The 20,248-nt window shown below is 59.7% G+C and overlaps 7 protein-coding genes across 7 annotated transcripts; 4 read left to right on the top strand and 3 right to left on the bottom strand.

Moving 5' to 3' along the window:
* Positions 1-833: 833 nt before the first annotated feature.
* On the top strand, positions 834-1,151 carry JDV02_007036 (uncharacterized protein; the record flags this gene model as incomplete). The annotated part of the gene is made up of 1 exon (XM_047988488.1): positions 834-1,151. The coding sequence occupies one exon, from the start codon at positions 834-836 to the stop codon at positions 1,149-1,151; it is 318 nt and encodes a 105-aa protein (XP_047844484.1).
* A 1,124-nt stretch (positions 1,152-2,275) lies between these two features.
* On the bottom strand, positions 2,276-2,608 carry JDV02_007035 (uncharacterized protein; the record flags this gene model as incomplete). Its single annotated transcript, XM_047988487.1, has 1 exon — positions 2,276-2,608. One exon carries the CDS (start codon positions 2,606-2,608, stop codon positions 2,276-2,278), a length of 333 nt encoding a protein of 110 aa, XP_047844483.1.
* A 2,884-nt stretch (positions 2,609-5,492) lies between these two features.
* JDV02_007034 (uncharacterized protein) lies at positions 5,493-8,943 on the top strand. The gene has a single exon (XM_047988486.1). It carries the CDS (start codon positions 6,792-6,794, stop codon positions 8,397-8,399), a length of 1,608 nt encoding a protein of 535 aa, XP_047844482.1. The 5' UTR covers positions 5,493-6,791; the 3' UTR covers positions 8,400-8,943.
* Positions 8,944-9,095: 152 nt separating this feature from the next.
* On the bottom strand, positions 9,096-10,615 carry RRD2 (Serine/threonine-protein phosphatase 2A activator 2). Its single transcript, XM_047988485.1, has one exon. It carries the CDS (start codon positions 10,529-10,531, stop codon positions 9,245-9,247), a length of 1,287 nt encoding a protein of 428 aa, XP_047844481.1. The 5' UTR covers positions 10,532-10,615; the 3' UTR covers positions 9,096-9,244.
* A 281-nt stretch (positions 10,616-10,896) lies between these two features.
* RRP46 (exosome non-catalytic core subunit rrp46) lies at positions 10,897-12,735 on the top strand. Its single transcript, XM_047988484.1, has 3 exons — positions 10,897-11,195; positions 11,264-11,421; positions 11,510-12,735. Exons 1-3 carry the CDS (start codon positions 11,006-11,008, stop codon positions 11,912-11,914), a joined length of 753 nt encoding a protein of 250 aa, XP_047844480.1. The 5' UTR covers positions 10,897-11,005; the 3' UTR covers positions 11,915-12,735.
* Positions 12,736-14,062: 1,327 nt separating this feature from the next.
* On the top strand, positions 14,063-17,091 carry UTR1 (NAD(+) kinase). Its single transcript, XM_047988483.1, has 2 exons — positions 14,063-14,203; positions 14,437-17,091. Exon 2 carries the CDS (start codon positions 14,779-14,781, stop codon positions 16,594-16,596), a length of 1,818 nt encoding a protein of 605 aa, XP_047844479.1. The 5' UTR covers positions 14,063-14,203; positions 14,437-14,778; the 3' UTR covers positions 16,597-17,091.
* On the bottom strand, positions 17,090-20,099 carry JDV02_007030 (uncharacterized protein). Its single transcript, XM_047988482.1, has 4 exons — positions 19,522-20,099; positions 19,346-19,457; positions 18,788-19,248; positions 17,090-18,737 (listed from the first exon to the last, which is right to left on the bottom strand). The coding sequence occupies exons 1-4, from the start codon at positions 19,683-19,685 to the stop codon at positions 17,768-17,770; spliced, it is 1,707 nt and encodes a 568-aa protein (XP_047844478.1). The 5' UTR covers positions 19,686-20,099; the 3' UTR covers positions 17,090-17,767.
* Positions 20,100-20,248: the final 149 nt, after the last annotated feature.

Below are 20,248 nucleotides of genomic sequence, written 5' to 3'. Positions count from 1 at the left end.
TACTGCCGTTCCCCTTGAACCTCTCGTATCCGTCGTTCCTCTCGTCCCCCGCGAACCTCTTGTTCCTCCCGAATCTATCGTATCTCTCGTTCCTCTCTCATATGTCATCTCTCATCTCTCATCTCTCTTTCTTCCTGCAGCCCTCGTTGCTTCTCACTCACGCATCTCGAGCCCATCACGACCGCCGGGACTCTTCGTAGCTCCCGCGAGCGCCCGGCCGCCCATTCAGCCAGATAGTTCTAGCAAGGGTGCCTTCACCCTGTCATCTTTTGACCTCGCCAATGCATAGAAACTACAACCCCCAACCCCCAACCCCCAACCCCCTGTTTGGAAGCTATGCCTCGCTCAACTGCGTGATTGCCCGCAGGACCGTTTTTCGTTCCAACGACGCAGCCGCTGCACGACAGGCCGGTCGACTGGCCGGCTGTGTTGCGGCGTGATCGCTGCAGATACGCCCCTTGGTGGTTGGTGGTGGCCGGCCGGTCGACATCGAACAGGCGCCGACCGGGGGGGCCGAATGCCTCGCGCAAGCGTACGTGCGTGCCCCGGGAGACCGGCCGCATCTGATTGAACGCATGGATGGTCTGGCCTCGGGGCTGTATATAGTGCCATGGTGATGAGCATGGGCGCGGTGTTCGTGGCCAGGGGCGGGCGGGCAGCCACGATGTTCCTGGTCACCTGCTTGCCATATCCCGTGACGGGCGTATCCTCACGACAATGCACGTCAGAAAGCATCACCGGCCGCCTCGTCACCACGGCGGCAGCGGCAGCTTCTTCTTCATCCCCCTCCACGCAAGCGGAGCCATGCTACTTCTCACACGTCCATCAACCTCATGCGTGGCCGACAGCCTCCAACGAGACTTCCTTCTTCTACAACGAACCACCTCGCAGGGCACGCAACCACCTCATCTACCAAGTACCATGTAGTGCAGGTCTTCCCCCTCTCGCGCGGCGACGTCGACGTTGACCCCGTCACCTACTTACTCCGAGATCGACGGCCAACGCCAACAGAAGTCACCCTGCAGACCCCTTCCTTCGCGCGACGCCGCGCGCCTGGTGGCACGCCCTTTGGCCACCTTGCCCGTGCTAGACCCCTCCGCCGACGGCATAGAGCCGCGACCACGACGCTGGACCGCCCGCGGCGTACCTAGATAAACTCTTTCCGCACTGTCACCAGCCCGGACATGTTTCCGAGGCAGGCGCTCGGGGCGTGGAGCCCCTGCGGAGGTGGTCGACTTGGACGTTAAGCGGCCTTTGCCTTCGTGTAGACGACGCGTTGCCTCGAGGACGCCCATGGATGGCGATTCTCTACGCACGACGATGACGAGCCGCACATCGGGTACGAGATGTAGACGCGTTTCGGTCAAGAAGCTCAGCCGGGGACGCACAGGGTTTGCTGCCTTAAATTTGATGGCCACTGCAATTCAAACTTATACGAAACGCACGGCAGCAGCGTGAATCACGACTGTCGCTACTATCCCACTACAACCGCTTTGTCACGGGTTCTCACCTCCTGGTAAAGACGTCACACTGGACACATGATACATCTGTTGCGTGATGGTGAGCACATTGTCGGGCATGGTTCGCTCCCATACTACCGTACCAACCAGTGTCTCTGGTGAAGCTACAGACTGTACTGGTCATTCATTCAACAATCTCAGTGCGTCTATGCGACCCTTGCTCGCCTCGGGGCATCAGATCGATATGTTAACAGGGCTCGATGCATGCAACCAATGCAGGATTCACTTCGATTGCCGAAAATAATCTGCATCGGCTCGTCTGCTCCACCATCGCTCCTTTCAATCGCCGTCCTCATACCCCCCCTCGAGGCCAGAGGCTCAGGGCCGGCGCCTCGCCGCCCTAAACTTCGGGCACGGGCCGGCCAGGCCTGGACGGCAGCATGTTTGAGACTTATCGGCACTAGTGCTGGAAGGTCGGCGGACGACAGAGGCAATGGCGTCTCGATGCAGGGAGGTAGATGCTGTGGTGGGGAGATTGCCCTGTCCCCAACATGGCCATCTGTTTTCCGCATCAGGGCCCTGCTCGGGTCTCAGCAACGCGTTGGGCTCCCTTGCATCATGCCATCCCCCGTCGTGGTAGCAGCAGCGCAGCTCGTTGGGGCTTAGCATGGCTAGTATGCGAGATCCCTGGGGGTGATAGATCTGGTGCAGTTCGCATGACTGTGAACAGTGACAGAAAAGGTGATCACATGTACCAGAACATGATCAAACTCTACCGGTTGCCATTACTACGAGGACACTGGCCAGAAAAGTGTCTAGCGTCGAGTTGAACACGTCAACGCGCCCCGTCCGAAATATTTTGGCAAGACCTGAGAAACCTGGCGACGGTCTGAGTCGCGGTCGAAAAGGTCGTGTCGGAGTCCCTGCGTTTTGTTGAACGTACAGCTGTACGGCCGTGTCATTGACACATTCGAGAGAGCGATCTGCAGGGTCCGACGTTCGCCGGTCGACTGCCTGGAAATGCATTGGAAGCTCTTGAACTTGTTGCTGGTGGCGAACTGCTCCAGCCCTAGTACCTTGTAGTACTGACGTGGATGCAAGGACTGCCCGCCTGCTTCAACGCTCCACTTTCCAAGTTGGTTGGTCATTTCCTTCTTTTGCCGGCCCTTGGGGCAGGCACGTCAGCCAGAGACATCTGAGCAACCGTTGATTGTGTCGGGCCGTCTTGAGCAGTTGCTGCTGGCCGATTTTGCGCGGTGATGAGCACGGCATGTCATTGAAGTTGCGTACTTTTGGGAGCAGGCATCGGTTTCCGTTACTAACGCATATCTGCGTTGGAGCCGTTATCGTGCGACCAAGGACAGGGACAGTATGCCGACCAGCAATTGCTTCCTCTCGCCGACCCTTGTTGATGGAGCACCTGGGTGCTTCCTCTTGCCGACCCTTGTCGATGGAGCATCCGGGTGCTTCTTCTTCTCTGGCCAGCAGCAACCCCGCCCTCGTCCAGCGCGTGTGAACAAGGCCTCGACCACCACTCGGGCTGCCCCGCACCCGCTCTCCTCATGTTGGCAACGGAAGAGTGCCATGAGTGCCACTGCCAGGCGTCAGCCTCTGAAGCCGCCTGGTCCTGGATAGTTTGTGCGGGGCCCGCATGGCACCCTGGACGAGGCCAATGAGGGCCGGACGACGCGACGGAAGAAGCAATACTGCGCCCTCACCACGACGAGTGCCTCCGGCGGCCGCCAGTCATCCAGAAGGCCGAGCCACACCAAGCTTTCACGGCAGGGACGCAGCTTCGACGAACCAAGGAGCCGGATCCACGGTCGCTCGACGATGAGACAAGACGGCGATGCCGCGCAGGAGCAATCAGACAGGCCCAGATTGCGCTGTTTCGCCTGCAAGGTCCAAGCAACACGACGAGGCAGTGTCCTACGCGCCCGCCTTTGCTTTGAATCGTGAATCGTGATGATCATACAGAGCAGAAGGATGAGGTTCGGAAGTATTGTACGACGCGGAGCCCACAAAGTTTATGCATCGAGCACCGGCTGGTTGGGACTGTCTGCAAGGGGGCCGTGCGCGTGCATCATCCGTTGTTACATGAACGCGATGGAGTCGACCGAGTCAGCTCCCCTTGTAAGATCCGTTCGCTGGGGTCGCTGTTCATTGCACGCACCTTTTGTCGCATCTGCCAAGCCTATTACTGTTGCGTGATGATTCCCACACTCTCGCTCGGGGAGGCAAGCATCGTGCCTCGCTGCAGCACCTCGCGCCCCCACCTGTGAAGATGGGATGTTCCCGGCGAGCCAAGGCGACAGACACCCATCAATTGCCTGGACCCACGGTCAAGCGTGCGGAAAACGCATAGCTTCAGTCCCAGCTGCGGCCGTCGTGACGGTCCAAGCGGCGATGAACCGGCGCGAGGTCAGTCAGTCTCCTAGTTGAGCGAAATGACAGCTCGCACGCAGGGAGGCTTTGCTTCTTTTCGACCTCGCGTCCCCACCTGGCAACGACTGGCGTCATCCATCCGCAGCTCCCTGGACGAAAGGGCAAAGACGACGGCGTCCCGCTCTTGGCTTCTTGGGTCGTCTTCGCTCAGTTTGCCCATCCACGCCAAAGTGTGTTGACTTGCTGGCCATCTGGCGTCGGCGCCTCCTCATCTTGCACAAGCGCCGTCGTGTCACCCCTGGCACCGCGCCGGATCAAAATCTCCACAAAGTCGATGCGTCGATTTCGAGCCATCTCATCGGCCTCAGTCAGGGCTGCCACGAGCATCCCAGGCCATATGTCTCACAGTCTGTACGAGGCGTCTTGTGATCCCAGGCATCAAAACACGACGACGGCTGAATAAAGCTCACAAAACGCAACAGCGCCCGCCGCAATCGGGTGGCTCTCGCGGGCACTCGCACGGACCAAAACCGACAATCGAAGTGTTCTCGCAATCCCACCTATAACAGATGAGAACGGCCGTCTGCAGCTTTTCTCGAATCCCGATGATGGGCTGCAAGACAGATGCCGAGCGGGGAGGGGGAATTGGGGGGGTTTCAAGGTAGGGGTGGCTCTCAGCCTTCAGGGTGGTCCAAAGAAATGTGAGAGATGAGATATTGGCTTGGGATCCGGGGGCCTGGCATGTTGGCGCCTCTCCCTCGTGAACTTCGTCATCGCAAACCCTCTCCCTCGTGTCGCTAGCCACGGGAGGGGAGGGGAGGGGAGGGGGGACGAGATGCGGCTGAAAAAGCAAGCACCACCAAGCCACCACCGACGAGCGTGTCGTGTTATGAAGGATCTGGGGAGCCGCGGAAACAAGCCACCAAGTATCAGGCGCGGAGAAAACACCAAAGCACGCAGGAAGCTGCTCTGCGTTTGCCATGTGTCGACTATATATGTCTTTTTCCTTTTGCGCCGCGAGTCTGGACAAGTCGGACTGCGGAAGCTCAGCTGCCCTTGTACCACCACACTCCCCCTTCACACAAAAGTGCTGGTGCCGAGGCGCAGGGAAGAAGCTCTTTTCGTCCAGGGCCCTTAGGCTGGCTGGCATGGAGCAGCCGTCATGTCTCTGGTGCCCGGCCTTGCGAACCTCATTATTGTGGCGCGATTTTCGCAGATTTGGTAGACCCGCGAGAGAGCTGCTACTAGTACTAGGTTTGTCTCGGCCGGCCGCCCAGACATTTGGGCGGAGCAGTCGAGAGAAATGCAGGATTGCTGTGCTGCGCGTGGAGTCGAGTGGAGGAGACAGCCGGCAGAGCGGAGAATGGGAGGGGGGTGCTGTCGCTGTGGAGGCCGCTATGCGAGAAACGGGATGGACAGCGTCCCGCGTCGCCGCCTCCGCCTCCGCGGGAGCCATCCCGGATGCCACGACGCTACGGTACCCAGCGGCCTGGGCGTCCGAGAGCCCGGCCTGGCCGGTTGACCCCTGTCGTCGTCTTTGTCGGCCGACCACGCTTGTGTGCTTTTCATAGCAGCGGCGCCGGTGGTGGTGGTGGTGGTGGTGTGCACCATGTTTCTTCTGCTCTGTTGTGCGCTCTGCTGTGCTCTGTTCTGGTCTGCGCTGCTCCGTGCTTCTGTACATGCGCGGCATGCGACGTGCGACGCATCTTGTTTTCGCGGCTGCCACTGGGGCGAAAAGAAGCCGCCTGTTGTTGCCAGCGAGGCTGCGTGGGCGGCGACTCGGCGGCCCCCCCATCTCGTCGCCCGCCGACGACGCTCGGGAGCGGAGCTGGCGGCTTCCTTGCTTTTGAAGCTGGTGACGGGCGTCCGAAGGCAATGAATGGATGGATGCATGGATTCGTGCTGATTGAAGCAATCCGAGCTGAGGGGGCAGGCAGGCAGGCAAGCAAGAGCCGTGGGTGGGAGTGGGTGCGTCGTGTTCGTTCGTTGGACTCGACTCGACCCTTGACGTCTCTCCCTGCTGTTTAAAAAGACTCCCTGGCTCCCCCCAGCCGCTGTTGACGAGGGATGCTTCTCGCAAAACCCGTTTCCAACCTGGCCGCTTGCTCCTTCCTGACTGCCTGCCGCCCCTGCTCCTGCCATTTCGCCAAAGCTTCCCAGAAACTTCCTCCCTCTACTGCTGCTCCTTCCCACTGTGTCGGCCCCGCCTTGCACGCCACTTACACGACTGGCCACGCCTGCCCAGTTGGTTTCAGCTCCTCCCCCGGACCAACTACTACTTCCTCTTCCAGGGTCGTCCAACACATCTTCAGCCTGCCCTGCCGACCCCCAGCTGCATCTGTGTCTGGTCTTCTTCCCGTCCTCTTAAGAGAAATCGCCCCTCCGCCGGAATAGACAATCGACGTTGGCCGACAGCCTTGCGACACAAAGTCCTACGACGCACGCACGCATCCAGCCATCCATCCCATCCTTCCATCCAGCCTCCCGCGGCGGTGACCGCCAACGCCAACTGCAGCACACCGCGCCTGCAGAAGCACGCGACACTCAGTGGCACCGCGCTGCCGCGCCCTCGCCCGAACGACGCTCGCTGCTCTCCAACGACATGCACGCCTGGTCCGCACACGCAACCGTGCTTCTGTTCGTCTGATTCCATCGCAACACCATTCGTCGGTCTGCCGCGTGGAAAAAGCCGCCACCCAACGGTCAACGTTCTTCAGCCACGAGCGGCGGTGATTCACTGCGGTCCAAGCTCCTGTCTGCCAGTCCTGACATGACATTCTCACACACAACCTCTCGTCCGAGCACGCCCTGATACTGATCAACCTCTACCCTTTCATTGCGTTTTCCTCACCCGCCACCCTGCGCACATAATTTCGCGGATCTTGCCCGCTCAGCGCAGCCCTTCATTGCGACTACCCCTTCCCACGCATCAAGGATTAAACGACCATGGCCAACGGTCTGGACCGCCTTGAGCGGCTCTTCACCTACAAACGCAAGGCTTCGCCTACCTCGAGCGAACGGGCCAGCCCAGTGGTGCAACCTTCGGAGCCTCAGTTTCCTTCCCCGTCTTTTATCAGGCCAAAAGCCTCCCGGATGGCCGCCCGTGACGAAGTCCGTCTTCGCCAGGTATCTGGTCGCTCGCCTTCTGTGCCCGACATTGGCACAACGCATCGCACGCAGCCGTCTTACGTCAACAAGCCCGGTTCAACAGATGGTTCACTCCAACACCACCACAGGCTTGGCCGCTCGCCATCGTTCACCAAGCCAGGACAGCCCGATCAGCGCATTGTTACGGGCCTCCGCCAGTTCCAGTTTCCCAAGTCTCCAAGCCGCAAAGGTGATGCCTCTCCGGTCTCTTTCGCGTTGCCTAGAGCTTCGTCGGAAGCTCCTCAGCTCCCAAGCCCTCGATGCCGGTCGCCGCTTCAAGTGACTATCCCTCACGACAGGCTGGATACTCCTCCGGCCTCGGACCCCGAGGACAACGACTCTTGCATGCAGAGCCTGCGGACCAAACCATTGCCAGAGGTGCCTCGTCGGATGCCGCCTCCCACTCCCCAAGAGTCTCCGGAAGTCAGCCCTACGCGGGAGTCGCATCTCCAGAGACCGAGACAGGTGGATAGCGTGGACCAATGTCGATTCAAGGCAAACAAGCCAGGGAATGACTTCGACCAGGCATCTCTTCACAGATCGTACAGTCAGTCGAGTATCGCACCGTCGGCACAAATCTCATTCTGCAGCTCGACACTGCGCGAGCCCGATTGCAATGAGTTTTTTAACCTGAGCGACGACGACATCGCCGAGTCGACGCCCGAGAGCCCTGTTATCCCGCCCGTGGAGAACTCCAATGAGCCAGCGCTGCCGCCAATGGACCTCTCTATTTCGTCTGCAGAGCCTCTGGCATCCTCGCTGCTCACGTTGAGCCCGCCGCGTGCAAGTCGCCCTGCTGCTGTGGCAGCATTTGAGGCAGCGCGAATTGCTCGCCGTTATGACTTTGACCTCGTCTACGTGGTCAATTTATGGCCTGACAACGTTGCGGCCCGGATATCAGGCACCGCAAGCGAGGAAACCAGTACCGGTCCCAAGCCAATGGTTGGGCGACTTCTTGCGGCCCACGGCCTCCATCACGTTCCGTCGCCGCTGCAGATATCTTCCCTCGTTCACACTACCATCTTGCGCTCCGATGGATGGATTGAGTATCGCAACCAGGAGGCGTCAAGCCACGACCTGGCTCGCGGGTACGCCTGCGCATTCTACACTGGCCAATTCGCCAAGTCTTCATCGGGCAAGAACAGCCCAGTCTCGGGAGTGTTGCTCTCGGAACGGATTGATCGGGGAATCGTGTTCGCCGCATACCGCAAGCCGAGAACTGGCACAGAAAAACTGGGTCGAACCTTCACCGAGGAGGAGTTGGGAGAGCTGCACAGGGATGCAGAGGCGCTTGTCGAGATGCTCATCGACATTCACGTCGCGAATCGTCTTCGTCAACCTCCGGCGCAGGTCTCGATTGCCGACGAGACCGGTCCGATGCCGGTGCAGCAGCCACTGGACTCTTAAAAGACGATGTAATCCCGCTCGCATCCATCTGGACTACGCGGGGACTATCACCAATAGCGGAACGTTACGATAAGCAAGCATGTTGCGCCTCAAGCCTTTTCTTTGTAATTTGATCGATCTCAGCATCAACGGAGTTGTCGGCGCGCATCGCACCTTTGCGTCTTCACACCGCAACATGTTTGCAAGATACCTCTAAGGGCGGCAATCCTCGATTTGGAGAGGCTCTGGAACGAAAATTATGATTACGAGTGGCGTTGCGAGTTGTTTTGACACAGATCATGGTGTGGCACAAGTGCGTTTTGTTCTTTACTACAGACACGATCGCCTGCCGTATACCCTCTCACGGGAACGAGATCCATGCTCGTACCACTGGGCAAGATTATGGAGGAATGGACGAGACTTTGGCGGGGGGTTGTGCAGGCTATTACCAAGCTGCGCAGAGGGGCCACATTGGAGCGCCCACGGGTTGCAAATGCAACCATTGTAGATAGACAGCATGAGCCTCGCTGCGGCAATACACAAGTCGCATAAACGAAGATGCATGCCATGTGCTTATGCCTCCCCGGGAGCCAATGAATTGCGAAGCGTCATAGACAGAAGCAGGGTGTTAGAGGCACACGTCATTTGCTCGCGGCTTGATGAAGGGTTGCGCAGCGAAGACGGGTAAGCCTTTGACGCCGCAGGCTAGATACACTTCTCAGTCTGTCGCGGGCCGAAGGTCCGTTCGTACTCTCACGAGCATTGGGCTCCGCCTTTCGGCAGTACGTAGTATCTTGGGTATCGTTATATTGCATGGAGGAGGTCACTTTACAAGCTCCACCAGGCCACCGATCAGCCAACTACCATCAGTCAAAAGGGATCCTACGCAGAGTGTCCCCTCTGGTGTGCTTCTTCATCTCCTGAGCTGCGGCAATGCTGCTGGGCACCTTGATGCCGCAGCAGTTGCCCCAACCAGTCCCATCGTGTGCATGCTCTTGCTCACCATCGTGGGCGACGTGCTCGTCGTCGCTGTCCTCCGCAGCAGCCCCACCATCCGCGCTCATGCCGTCGGCGGCAGGAATCAGGGAGCCGAACAAGAAGTGCTGCATCACGGGCAATTTTCCAAGGACCTCGGAAACGAACATGCGGCGCATGCCGCCGTCGATTTTGCCCCACGACTTGGCCGACGAGATGTCGTCGAGCATGGGGCTGTGCCACCGCAGGCCCTTGACCGTCTTTGTGCTGTTGACAAAGCTGACCTGCCCCAGATACAAATAGTCGTGGCCAAACTCTTCGATGGTGAGCTCCTGGTGTATCGAGCGGGGCGTGATGTATGGGTGGTGTAGGAGCTGGGACGCGCCAAAGAGGAACGGCAGGAACTGGTAGTCGTCCAAGCCCCAGACTCCATGCGACCCGGCAGGCTCCAGGTAGTATGTGATTTGGACGTTGCGCATCAGGGCGAGGTAACGAGAAAAGACCCGCAGAACGAGGGCTTTGAAGTCGGTCCGTTGCAGACGGCCGAGCTGGTAGAGACAGAGGAGCCACATCATGAAGTTGAGCTCGTGGCCAGAGCCATAGTCTATCCGGTTCCGGTTGCCAAACGACTGGTTGAGGTATGTGGATGCTTCGGCGATGGCGCCCTCGTCCTCTACTTTCAAGCCTTGGTGCCACTTGCTTGACCTATCCTTTGCGAGGTCGAGGAACCCCCGGAAGGCCTTGTTTCCGAACCGCGACCCCCCTTGCTCGTTCGGAGGAGACTTGGCTATGAGCTCCTCGCACTCGTCAAGTATGGCCAAGATGGCCTTGACGGTGTCGCTGAGATCACCGTCCTGGACTGCCGAGCACGGGGTGTCGACGACGGCCTCGGCCAGCCCAAACACCCAGGCCTTGATCAACGCATCCGCGGGCGAGGACTGAAATACGTCGTGGTCCTGGCGGGATAGAATGCGCCGCGTCGGGGCCTGGAACGTCCAGCCGGCGGCGGTGTCGGGCGGAGAGGGCAGGGCGGGCGTCTCGGGAACGGGCATGGAGCTCGAGGGAGGCGGTCGGCGGCGGCGGGGTTCCAGCTTGGGCAGCCGGTCCTTGAGGTTGGGGATTGTGGGGGTCGCGGTGCCCGAAGACGGGACCGACGGTGCGGATGTGTTGGATTCCATAGATTATAGCTGCTGGGGTTTGGTACGTGTTGGTGTCGTGCGGTGTCGGGAGTCGGGACGTCCAGGTAGCATCCGAAGGTTGGTCGTTGAAGCTGGAGGGGCGACGGATTACCTGAGCTTGCGTCACATCACTTGGAGCATTACCGCGTACCCAAACGAGTGGATCCAGGGAACCGTGACCTGGGAGCCTCCGACAGCCCTGTAAGGAGCCCTCGAGTGCGGGTGGCAGGGTCGGGCCTGGTGCGCTAGCGCGGCAAATACAGTGGGCTCCAGCTCTAGGTAGGGACGCTCCAGGGCAGTGTCTGGTGGTCCTAGCCATCCACACTTCCCAACTGGTCTGCGACAAGCTCAAGCTGGTTGTGTATGTCTCGTTCTGGAGGTGCAAAATTTCAACGACATCGGATACAGTACCGTCCACACTCAGTAATTGCAACACCAGACAGCGCGTCGCCACGCACACACCCAGGACTCAACATGGCCCTCACTGCTGAGCCCGTCGCGCAACTGTCTCACCTGCCCAAGGCGGACGGCTCGGCGACTTTCTCATGCTGCGGCTTCACCGTGACCGCCGCGGTCAACGGACCGGTCGAGGCTCCCCGGCGGGATGAAAACGCCTTTGAGGCCCTCGTCGATGTCGTCGTGCGGCCCGCCGCTGGCGTCGGAGGTATGACTCGGTTTCATCGGGTCGAGCACCCTGCGCGCACAATTGGAGTCTCTGACACGAGTACCTAGGGACCGCCGAGCGACAGCTGGAGTCGCTGCTCCAACCTACTCTTCGCCAGCTTATCCCCGTGCGCAACTTTCCCCGTTGCATGATTCAAATCACCTTGCAGGTCATGGAGATGCCGGAGAACGCGTACGTGAACGCAAAGATTCTCCAAGCACAGCTGGTGAGCTCGCCGCCTCCTGCCCTGCCCTGCCCTGCCCTGCCCTACTCTACCCAAACATGTAGCGGCTCCCACTCACCATCCAGCGCAGAACTTGGCCATCATCCCAGGCCTGATACACGCCGCCATCCTGGGTCTCCTTACCGCCGCGGTTCCTCTCAAGACCATAGCGACGGCTGTGACCTTGGCCATCGGACCAGACGACGCGGCTGGCATCGTTGTGGATCCAACCATGGTACAGGTCGACAATGCAAAGTCAGTCCATGTCCTCGGTTTCACCGCTGACGACGAGCTTCTCTTGGCTGAAAGCTCCGGCTCCTTCTCCACCGTGGAATGGGACCAGGTTCTGGAAACTGGACAGCGGGCATGCTGTCAGGGGCGCAGCTCAGGACAGGACACGGTCATGACAGATGGCATGGCCGGGTCGGCAAGCATTCGACGATTCATCCGATCCGTCATGGAGACCAAGACTGCAGCAGACCTCTACTGGAAATGATTGCGGGCATATGCAACCCCCTTGAACCCGACATCTCGTCCTCGCAGCTGATTTCTGCTACGCATGATGGCGGGAATGGAGCGAGCGCGCGCGTATGGTAAGCTTGTGCCACACCTGCAGGGCTCCCAAGATCAATCAGGCTATGCGAAGTGTGTGGGAGGGACGGTCGCAGCCTCGCACCTTCAATCAAGGCAGTGCAAGGCGGGAGCTAGGCCCGCGAATGGTCGATCAAAACACATGAACAAGATCGATGCGTGGCTCCCATACAACCCAAGCTCGCAAATGCTAGTGGAAAGACTGCGGCGCTTGTTGTGATAGGGAGGATACAGGAGGGGAGCGAGTGGCGGGGTGCCTCGGTTTCATCTCGACGTCAGGACTGACCCCAAGCGTGTTACACAACGCCTCGGAGATTTCACCAGCGGGAGCAGTCCTAACGAAAAGAGACGACTGCACGAACCGACGATTTGGCTCGATGTGCCGAGTCGGGTGGCCGTGCGCGGCTTCGCACATAGTCGTCGTCTGTATGTTGCAGGTGAGGGACCAGCACCACCGGGTCTGGTCCCATGCAGTACTGCGGAGCACAAGTATATTGGGAGGCGCGGGTGCTTGCCGGGCGGCACTGGCCGGATCGCCAACAGCCAGGTCGATGCAAGAGGTCAAGCCAGCCAAACGGACTATGCTCTATACCAAGAATCAGGAGAAGGGGCCCGCGGGACACCGGGCTCTCCTGCTTGTACTTTTTTACTGTGCTGTATGTACTTGGGTGCAATAGTTCGGCTAATGTCAAGGTGCGACGCCCAAGACGCGGCACCAAAGAGCACCGTCTCCTGTGGCCATCAGCGTCTCACGAACGGGCGACGGCGAGTCGATTTTGACACATGTTGTATGATATTGCGGACCTTCTGTCGGACGCGTCGCCAGCGTGTGGATGCTGTCAAGGGGCGAGCGGGGATGAGCCGGGGATGCGTCGAGCCAAAAGAGACGACTCACGTCTCAGGTGGCCAGAAGAGCGCCCCGATACGGCCAACTGCACCGCCGCCCGCCAAGCTGAGATGGCTTTTTCCGGTCCCCCCTCCTCCATGCTGGGAAGTCTTTTCGATATCACCACATAGTATACGTGTGCCCTCGTGTGGTGTGCAGCAAGATGGTGGCGGCGGCGGCGGCGGCGGCGGCTACTGCGAGACGCAGCGGCCCGCTGAGTGGGAGTGGAGAGCCTGCCTACGAATACCTGCCTGCGCCGTGGGAGGGGCTCCCGATCATCAACCATCCTGGTCTCCCTCGGCCTGGTGAAAACGAGACCTCAAACAGGCGTCTCTTGTCAGATGTCATTCGATGCAACTAACTACGTACTGCTTGCATTAGTACCTAGTCGGTAACTATCTGACGGGCCGTCGCCGAGCGGGCGGAAGGATGTCTAAATAAAGCCGGAGCTTCTGCTTTCCATGCCGAGAATGTTGTGACGGCTTCCTGGCTGCGTGTTCTTCTGACTTTATGCTGTGAGCCTCGAGCTGGTCGGTGCAGTGCCCCGACAGCTCTCTCTCTCTCTCTCTCGCTTTGCTTGTCGTCGTCTTTATCATCTTTCTTGGCTTCTCTTTTTTCTTTTATTTTGGTCTGTGCTGCATGGCTTGCCCACCGCGTCTGTCTGTCCGTTGTTGAAATCGTCCGTGGTACTTGACAAAGACTATTATTATTTTTTTGGTTGTTTTCCCTGCCTCTCACGTTCTCGTCCGCTGGCTTGAAGCTGCGCTTTGCCTTTTGCTGTCGTCGTTCCCCCTCCCATCCCCTCCATCTTGAGCAGAGACGGTTCCAGGTTGTGTCAGTCTGGTTGGTAGCTCTTTCCATATACATGCCAGTTTCTCGACCTGTGGCAAGAGCACCCAGTCGCCGCTCCCTCCCTCCCTCCCTCGCCCCTACCCCCTCTCACCGACAGCCCCAAACCGCCCGTCAACCAAGCAAAGGGGCCATACCGTCCTCTACCCTCTCAACTCCAAGCCATCACAAATCACGGCCTCACTCTTCCCCCATTGTCGCATCGCGGCGCCCGCCTCTCGTCGGCATTGGTTTGCTGCAGGTGCGCCACGTGCCGTTGGCTTGCTGTGGCCGCGCGCGCGCTCATCAGTCATCACCGCCAACGTCGGTGCCGGCCGCCAATCACGGATAGATCCCTCCCCGCCGGCTCGGGCCAACTCCGCCTGCCGAATCGTCCACGTCCAGGACTGCGATTATTACTGATTCCGGTTGTCGAGGGCAGCTCTCCTGCGTGGGGCTGCGAACACCACGGGACTGCGGGTGAGCATACCACCTCCCCCCTCAATCCCCCGTTCGCCCTTGTCGTCGAGCGCGCGAGCCGCCGCCTGGACCGACCAGGTGTGACGACGTCCTCGCAGCCCGTCGGGCGATGAGAGCCCGCCGTGTCAAGCCTTAACCCCGGTCTCGTCGTGCCATGCCATGATATGACATGACATGCCGCATTTAACTTGGCAAGACGTCACCTGTTGACTTGGTGTTCCTGTACAACCTAGGCAGCGCCTGGACTTTGTCAACTCTGCTGCGCCGAGTCGAAATCGTTACACTCGTTTCCGCAAGCCCACGGAAGCATCTAGCAAGGTCATCCCCGGCTCTATGAGCACAACGCACCACGACGGTCACGTCAGTCTCTGCGGTCGACGTCAGTTCTGCATCCACCACGTGTAGCCCGTAGCACGGCCGTCGACCTCCAAAAGTTCGGCGCCTCGTCATCTCCTCGGAGCTTCGTCCAGTCTGGCCGTCGGGTCGGACACTAATTGCCTTTACCCCTGCCAGCCTGGCTCGCCGCCACGCCGCGCTTCACCCCTTGGGCCCTCATTTTAGAGCTGCCTGTCGCAATGGCCTCCGGCGCCTCTGTTCCGCCACCCACTTCCACGTCTCTCCACCCAGCTCTTAGTACCCCATCCTCGCTGGAGCCGAATAATAAAAGCAGTGCGCCCGACCGCCCCAGCACTTCCGACTCTGGTCCCCGGCTTTGCGTCAACACGGTCAAGGCCACGAGAAGCGCCGATGACCCGCGCACGCCCTCCTCCGCCGTTCCCGCTCTAGGTGGGACTTACTCCTCGGCCTCGGATTCCGCCTGGCCATCGCATCCACGAGCCGCTGGCGCCGCGCCTTATCAGGGCCACCGCCGCAGCGCCCCGTCCCACGACTCGGTTCCCCGCCAAACCATCATCAAGGCCCTCGCCTCGGTCGCTCGCAATAACAAGCCAGAGGCGCTCTCCCTCAACGACATGCTCGCATCTCAGAGCAACAACGGGGCCGTCCCCCCCGGCTCCGCCGCGTCGTCGCAGATGCTGGCCGATGCGCTGCAGGACCTGGCCCGGCGACAGTCCACTCCCACCACGGCGCTCACTGCGCTGCAGTCGCCTTGCTTCTACCACCAGAGGTTTGACGACGCCGTCGACATCGCCAAGGTTCTCGAGGAGATCAAGAATGACGAGTCCATGTCACATTCACGCCTCGTCCAGACTGCGACGGGAGTCCGCGAGGTTTCAAAGCAGCTCCAGCGCCGGCCAATCAAGCGTGCAGTCCGCAGCGTCATGATCGTCACCAAAGCCCGAGATAACCAGCTGGTCCACCTTACCCGCGAGCTTGCCTCGTGGCTCCTGCGCACACCCCGATACGGCTCGGATGTCGGTGTCAATGTCTATGTCGATGCCAAGCTGCGCAGCTCGAAGCGCTTCAACTCGGCGAGCATAGTGGCCGAGGATCCGCGGTTCGAACACATGCTCAAGTACTGGACCCCAGACTTGTGCTGGAACCAGCCCGACAAGTTTGATCTTGTCCTCACACTCGGAGGCGACGGCACCGTGCTCTTCACGTCGTGGCTCTTTCAGCGAGTCGTCCCGCCCGTCCTCTCCTTCAGCCTCGGCAGCCTGGGCTTCATGACGACGTTCGAGTTCGAAAAGTACAAGGAGCACCTCACTCGCGTCATGGGCGATGACGGCATGAAGATTAATCTTCGCATGCGATTTACCTGTACGGTCTGGCGGCACGACGCCCGCGGCCATCAGATGGACGAGGGTGAGCAGTTTGAGGTGCTCAACGAGCTGGTTATTGATCGCGGCCCGTCGCCATACGTGTCGAACCTGGAGCTGTACGGCGACGATGAGCTCCTCACCGTGGTTCAGGCTGACGGCTGCATCTTCTCCACACCCACGGGGTCGACAGCCTATTCTCTTTCGGCGGGGGGCTCGCTCGTGCATCCAGACATCCCGGCAATTCTCCTCACCCCAATCTGCCCGCATACCCTGTCCTTCCGGCCAATGGTGCTCTCAGACACCATGGCCCTTCGCGTGGCCGTGCCTCGGAACTCGCGGGCGACTGCCTACTGCGCATTCGACGGAAAAGGGCGCATCGAGCTGCGCCAGGGGGACCATGTCACCATCACGGCTTCTCAATACCCATTCCCCACAGTTACCCGCACCGACACCGAATGGTTCGACAGCGTCAGCCGGACCCTGCGATGGAACGTCCGCGCCGCAGCCCAGAAGCCCTTCGACGCAGGCTCGGTTGCCGACGGCGTTCCGTCCAATGACGAGGGCGAGGACACGTGCTGGGACATTGACACGGACAGCGCCTACTACCCCAGCGAGGAGGGCAGCGTGAGCGCGAGCCCCATTAGACGCCAGATGAGCATGCTGGGCCTTTGAGCAAGAGCCCACCCTGACGACGGCAATGACACATGACGAACTAGATCATCTATCATCCATCATTACTTAGTAGAGCATACGGAGTTTGCAGGAGTTTTGGACAGCACAGCTGATCTTTGGGCGGTTGCTTGTGTGGCGAGCATCTGGGTTGGCCCTCTCCTCTTTTTTGGTTTATGGCATACTTCATAGGGCGTGGTGGACATAGAGAGATGGAGACATCCTCGCGCAGGCTTACGACCGACCTTGCTGGGTCTGGATGCACTCCAGAGAAGATTCATATATTTAATTACAAAGTAAAAGCCTACACGGTCTTGCCTACCCAGCAATGCGCAGTGTCCCAACTTGAAGCAGCGCGTCACCCGCGGGAACTGATGGCTGCGTCGCCTGTCTCCACGCTGACCGAGCGAGGGCAGCATTTATACCAGATACCAGAACGCGAGCACGCGCGAGGAAGGCCGACGGGAAGAAGCAGTTGGAGAGTGTGCGAGAGAGATGTCAAACATTTCAATTCATTTCAATTGCCAAGAATTCACCGCCCCTTTTCTTACTTTCCTCCTTCCCACCCATCCATATACGTACACCTTAATCTGCGCCAACCCATACGATGTGGGGAAAAAAGACGACCATGGCCCGCACGAGATGAAGCAACCCTTCCCCTCCCCCCTTGTCTCCCCTTGATTCCGCGGCTGGCGGGCCAAATGCTAGAAAATCCAGCAAGCCAGGTCCAGAAATTGAACAGGAAAAGAAAAAAAAAATAAAGGCATCACAAGAGACTTCGCCCGCCAGCCCATCTGTCCCGTCACTACCCCGTAGTGACGACGACGAGAACGACCCCAAGACCAAACAAACACCACTCACTTATCAAGACAGGTGACAGAGGTACTAGTATATCCAAACACCTAACGAGTAGCCGCCGCCCCCACCACATGCTGTGGATCGGCATGCGGATGGAAGGAGAACGGCACGGATGAGGCCGCGGAACCCAACAAGACTCTCAAGTGATGCCGTCCGAGGGCGTGCAAAACCCAAGTAGTGGCTCATGTCCAGACAGTATCCAAAGGGCGGTCCCCGTGCGGATCGCGGCTGGTACGTACACCAACAGGACCATGGTAGACTCGGATCCAACAAAGCTGGTCGAGACGGAACAGACCCCGTCTGCTTGCCAGGCTCATCATCTCCAGGCCCCTTGGCTCAGCGACAAGAGGCCGGCCACACAGTCCATGTCGCCCTTTTTGCTGGGGCTCACCTCGCCACGCATGAACCTCTCCACCTCGTCCTCGCGCGATCGCGGGGCCGGCCGATCCGCGTCGTCGAATATCTCAATAGCACCGCCCTTGGATAGCGCGTGCGGCCTCGACGGCGCCGTGTTGGCTCGGCTGCTCAGAAACGCTGGGCCTTTGTGCTCACCGAGCGCAGGCATCCGGCGCGGATTGTGAGGCTTGGTCGTCTGGCTCGCCGGTAAAGGCCGTCGGCGCCCGTTACCTTGCGCGCCACCGTCCTCATCTGGGCTCCAGTTCTCCTTGTCTGAGTCGGTGGGCGACACGAGCATCGCCACCTTGACCTTGCCGCTGGAGATCTCGCGAGGTTTCTCCAAGTCTGTTGTCCCGACACCCTCGAGACGGGCATAAGTCGACGAGGTCCTACCAAACTTGGCCTTCTTGGTCTGACGCGGCTGGGTTTGTCGCGTCAGAGAAGCGTTTCGCTTGGTGGCACTTGGTTGCAGGACGCCGCTGGAAGACCGCAGCAAGCTGATTGCCGCAATGGCGGAGCCGTTAGATTCGTTCTCGGCCTGAGCTGTGAGCTCGTCACGCCTCTCTGCGTCTGCACAAGACTCCCAGGCATGGACGTCCCTAGATCGGCCGCGGGGGAGCCGCGGTGGGAGAGATTTGGTCAAGGCCGATATTGGCGGCAGTGTGATGGATGGCAGCGCGCTGTGGCTACGCTGAAGCCCACGTCGGGCGGGAGGAAGGCCGGGTAGCGTGCTTGACGGCCGAGGAGGCGGAGCCCGCGTGGGCGAAGCCTGATTGGAAACAAGCTCAGCTTTGCCTTCTAGGGACAAGGACAACCTGAAGTGAGAGCTGGACTTGGCCGCGTTGTGCGTCGTATCGGACGAGCAAGACGACGGCTGAAAAGGCTCAAGCCTGGTGGGCATGTCAGCATACACGCATGCATAAGCTGCATCTGGTCTCACCTTAGAGAGTCGTCACCGCCACGTCCTAGCGTTGACGGCGTCGAGAAAGAGCTCCCCAGGTTCCACCTGTTAGCAAGATAGCCGACGGAGCTCGAAAACGAAGGGATCAGTGCGTCGGAGCCTTCCTGAGATCGCTGTGAGGATGGGGCCTCCTGGCTCTGCGGCGGCGTCGTCTGAGATTGACCCTTTGGATTGCTCTCTTGGCTTCCGGTTCTCGGTGTCGACGCGTCAACGAAGGAGTGCTCTGGGGTGTGCTGCTCGGCGGTTGGAGACACGGGACCGCGTTCGACTCTCGGAGGGCCAATGGGGTCCGAGTCCTGCCCCAGGCCAGCAATGAAGCTCCGTGACGCTGTACCGTCGGAAAGGCCATGAACGCCACCGTACCGAAGGGCAGCTAACTCCTCTGGTGTTAACGGACGCGACTTGCGGCGGTCGTTTTGTCTCCGGTTCTGGAACCATATCTAGGGAGTAACTATGTCAGCAGGCGGTTCAGTACACCAAGAGACGCCGGTCGACGCGTTTCCCGGGTTTGCCAGGCCGTAGGAGGGCAAACTTTACCTGGACCTCTTTCTCGTTGAGGGAGACGCGGTCCACGATCTCGAGACGCGCCTGCTTGTCCGGCTTGGGGTTATTCTTGTACGCCTCTTCCAGTATCATCTTGTCTTTGGCACTACATGACCCCAATTAGCTCGGTCGCGTCGGTAGGCCGTTGTTGATTGGGGACCAAAACATACGCGGTACGTTTCCTCTTGCCCTTGGGGTGCTTCTCTCCGTCCTGTACGGTTGAGCCATTAGAGATTTCTGAGAGTATGGAGGAGTCGTTGTGGCCGGCGGAGGGGCTGGCATCGCGTGGCATGGGCGAAACATTAAAGGACGTGGTGGTAGAGTCGTCGGCCATGATGGGCGGGGAGGTGGGCAGGTCGGGTCGAGGAGAGATAGGCGAGAGTCGAATCACGCAAGGACATGCATTACTGAGGTGCGTCTGGTCCGAGAGCCGGTGCGAGACGTGAGGTAGGTAGGCGAAGATGGTCGACTGCTCTCGTGAGACGACGCGGTGTTGGTGGTGGACACCAGGCCTAGGCGTGTATGGGAAGTACACGACGGGACGGGACGGCGTCTACACGGTGGAGCCGCAGTCGTGGGGGGATGGATTGGCAATGCCAAGAGTGCATGCAGCGAGCAACGTCGCGATGCAGATGCGTACGAGTTCGTACGTGCAAAAGGGTGAGAGGGGAGGAGAGGGAGGGAAAGAGAGGGAACGAAAAGAGAGAGGCGGAGGAGAGAGCGAGACGAGGACGAGATGTGAGTCCGCAGACGCCCCTCTAGAGGAAGAGTCCGCCCACCGTGCACCGCGCTGCGTTGTGCTGCACCACTAATAGGTACCTAAGGTACCTTAACCTCCACTGACCTAACGCACGCCGCGTTGTGCCCCCCCAGTAAGGTAAAGGCATGGGCCGTGGA

This window comes from Purpureocillium takamizusanense, chromosome 6 (assembly GCF_022605165.1).
Source record: "Purpureocillium takamizusanense chromosome 6, complete sequence".
Lineage (NCBI taxonomy): Eukaryota > Fungi > Ascomycota > Sordariomycetes > Hypocreales > Ophiocordycipitaceae > Purpureocillium > Purpureocillium takamizusanense.
This window is presented reverse-complemented; position numbering and strand designations above follow the sequence as displayed.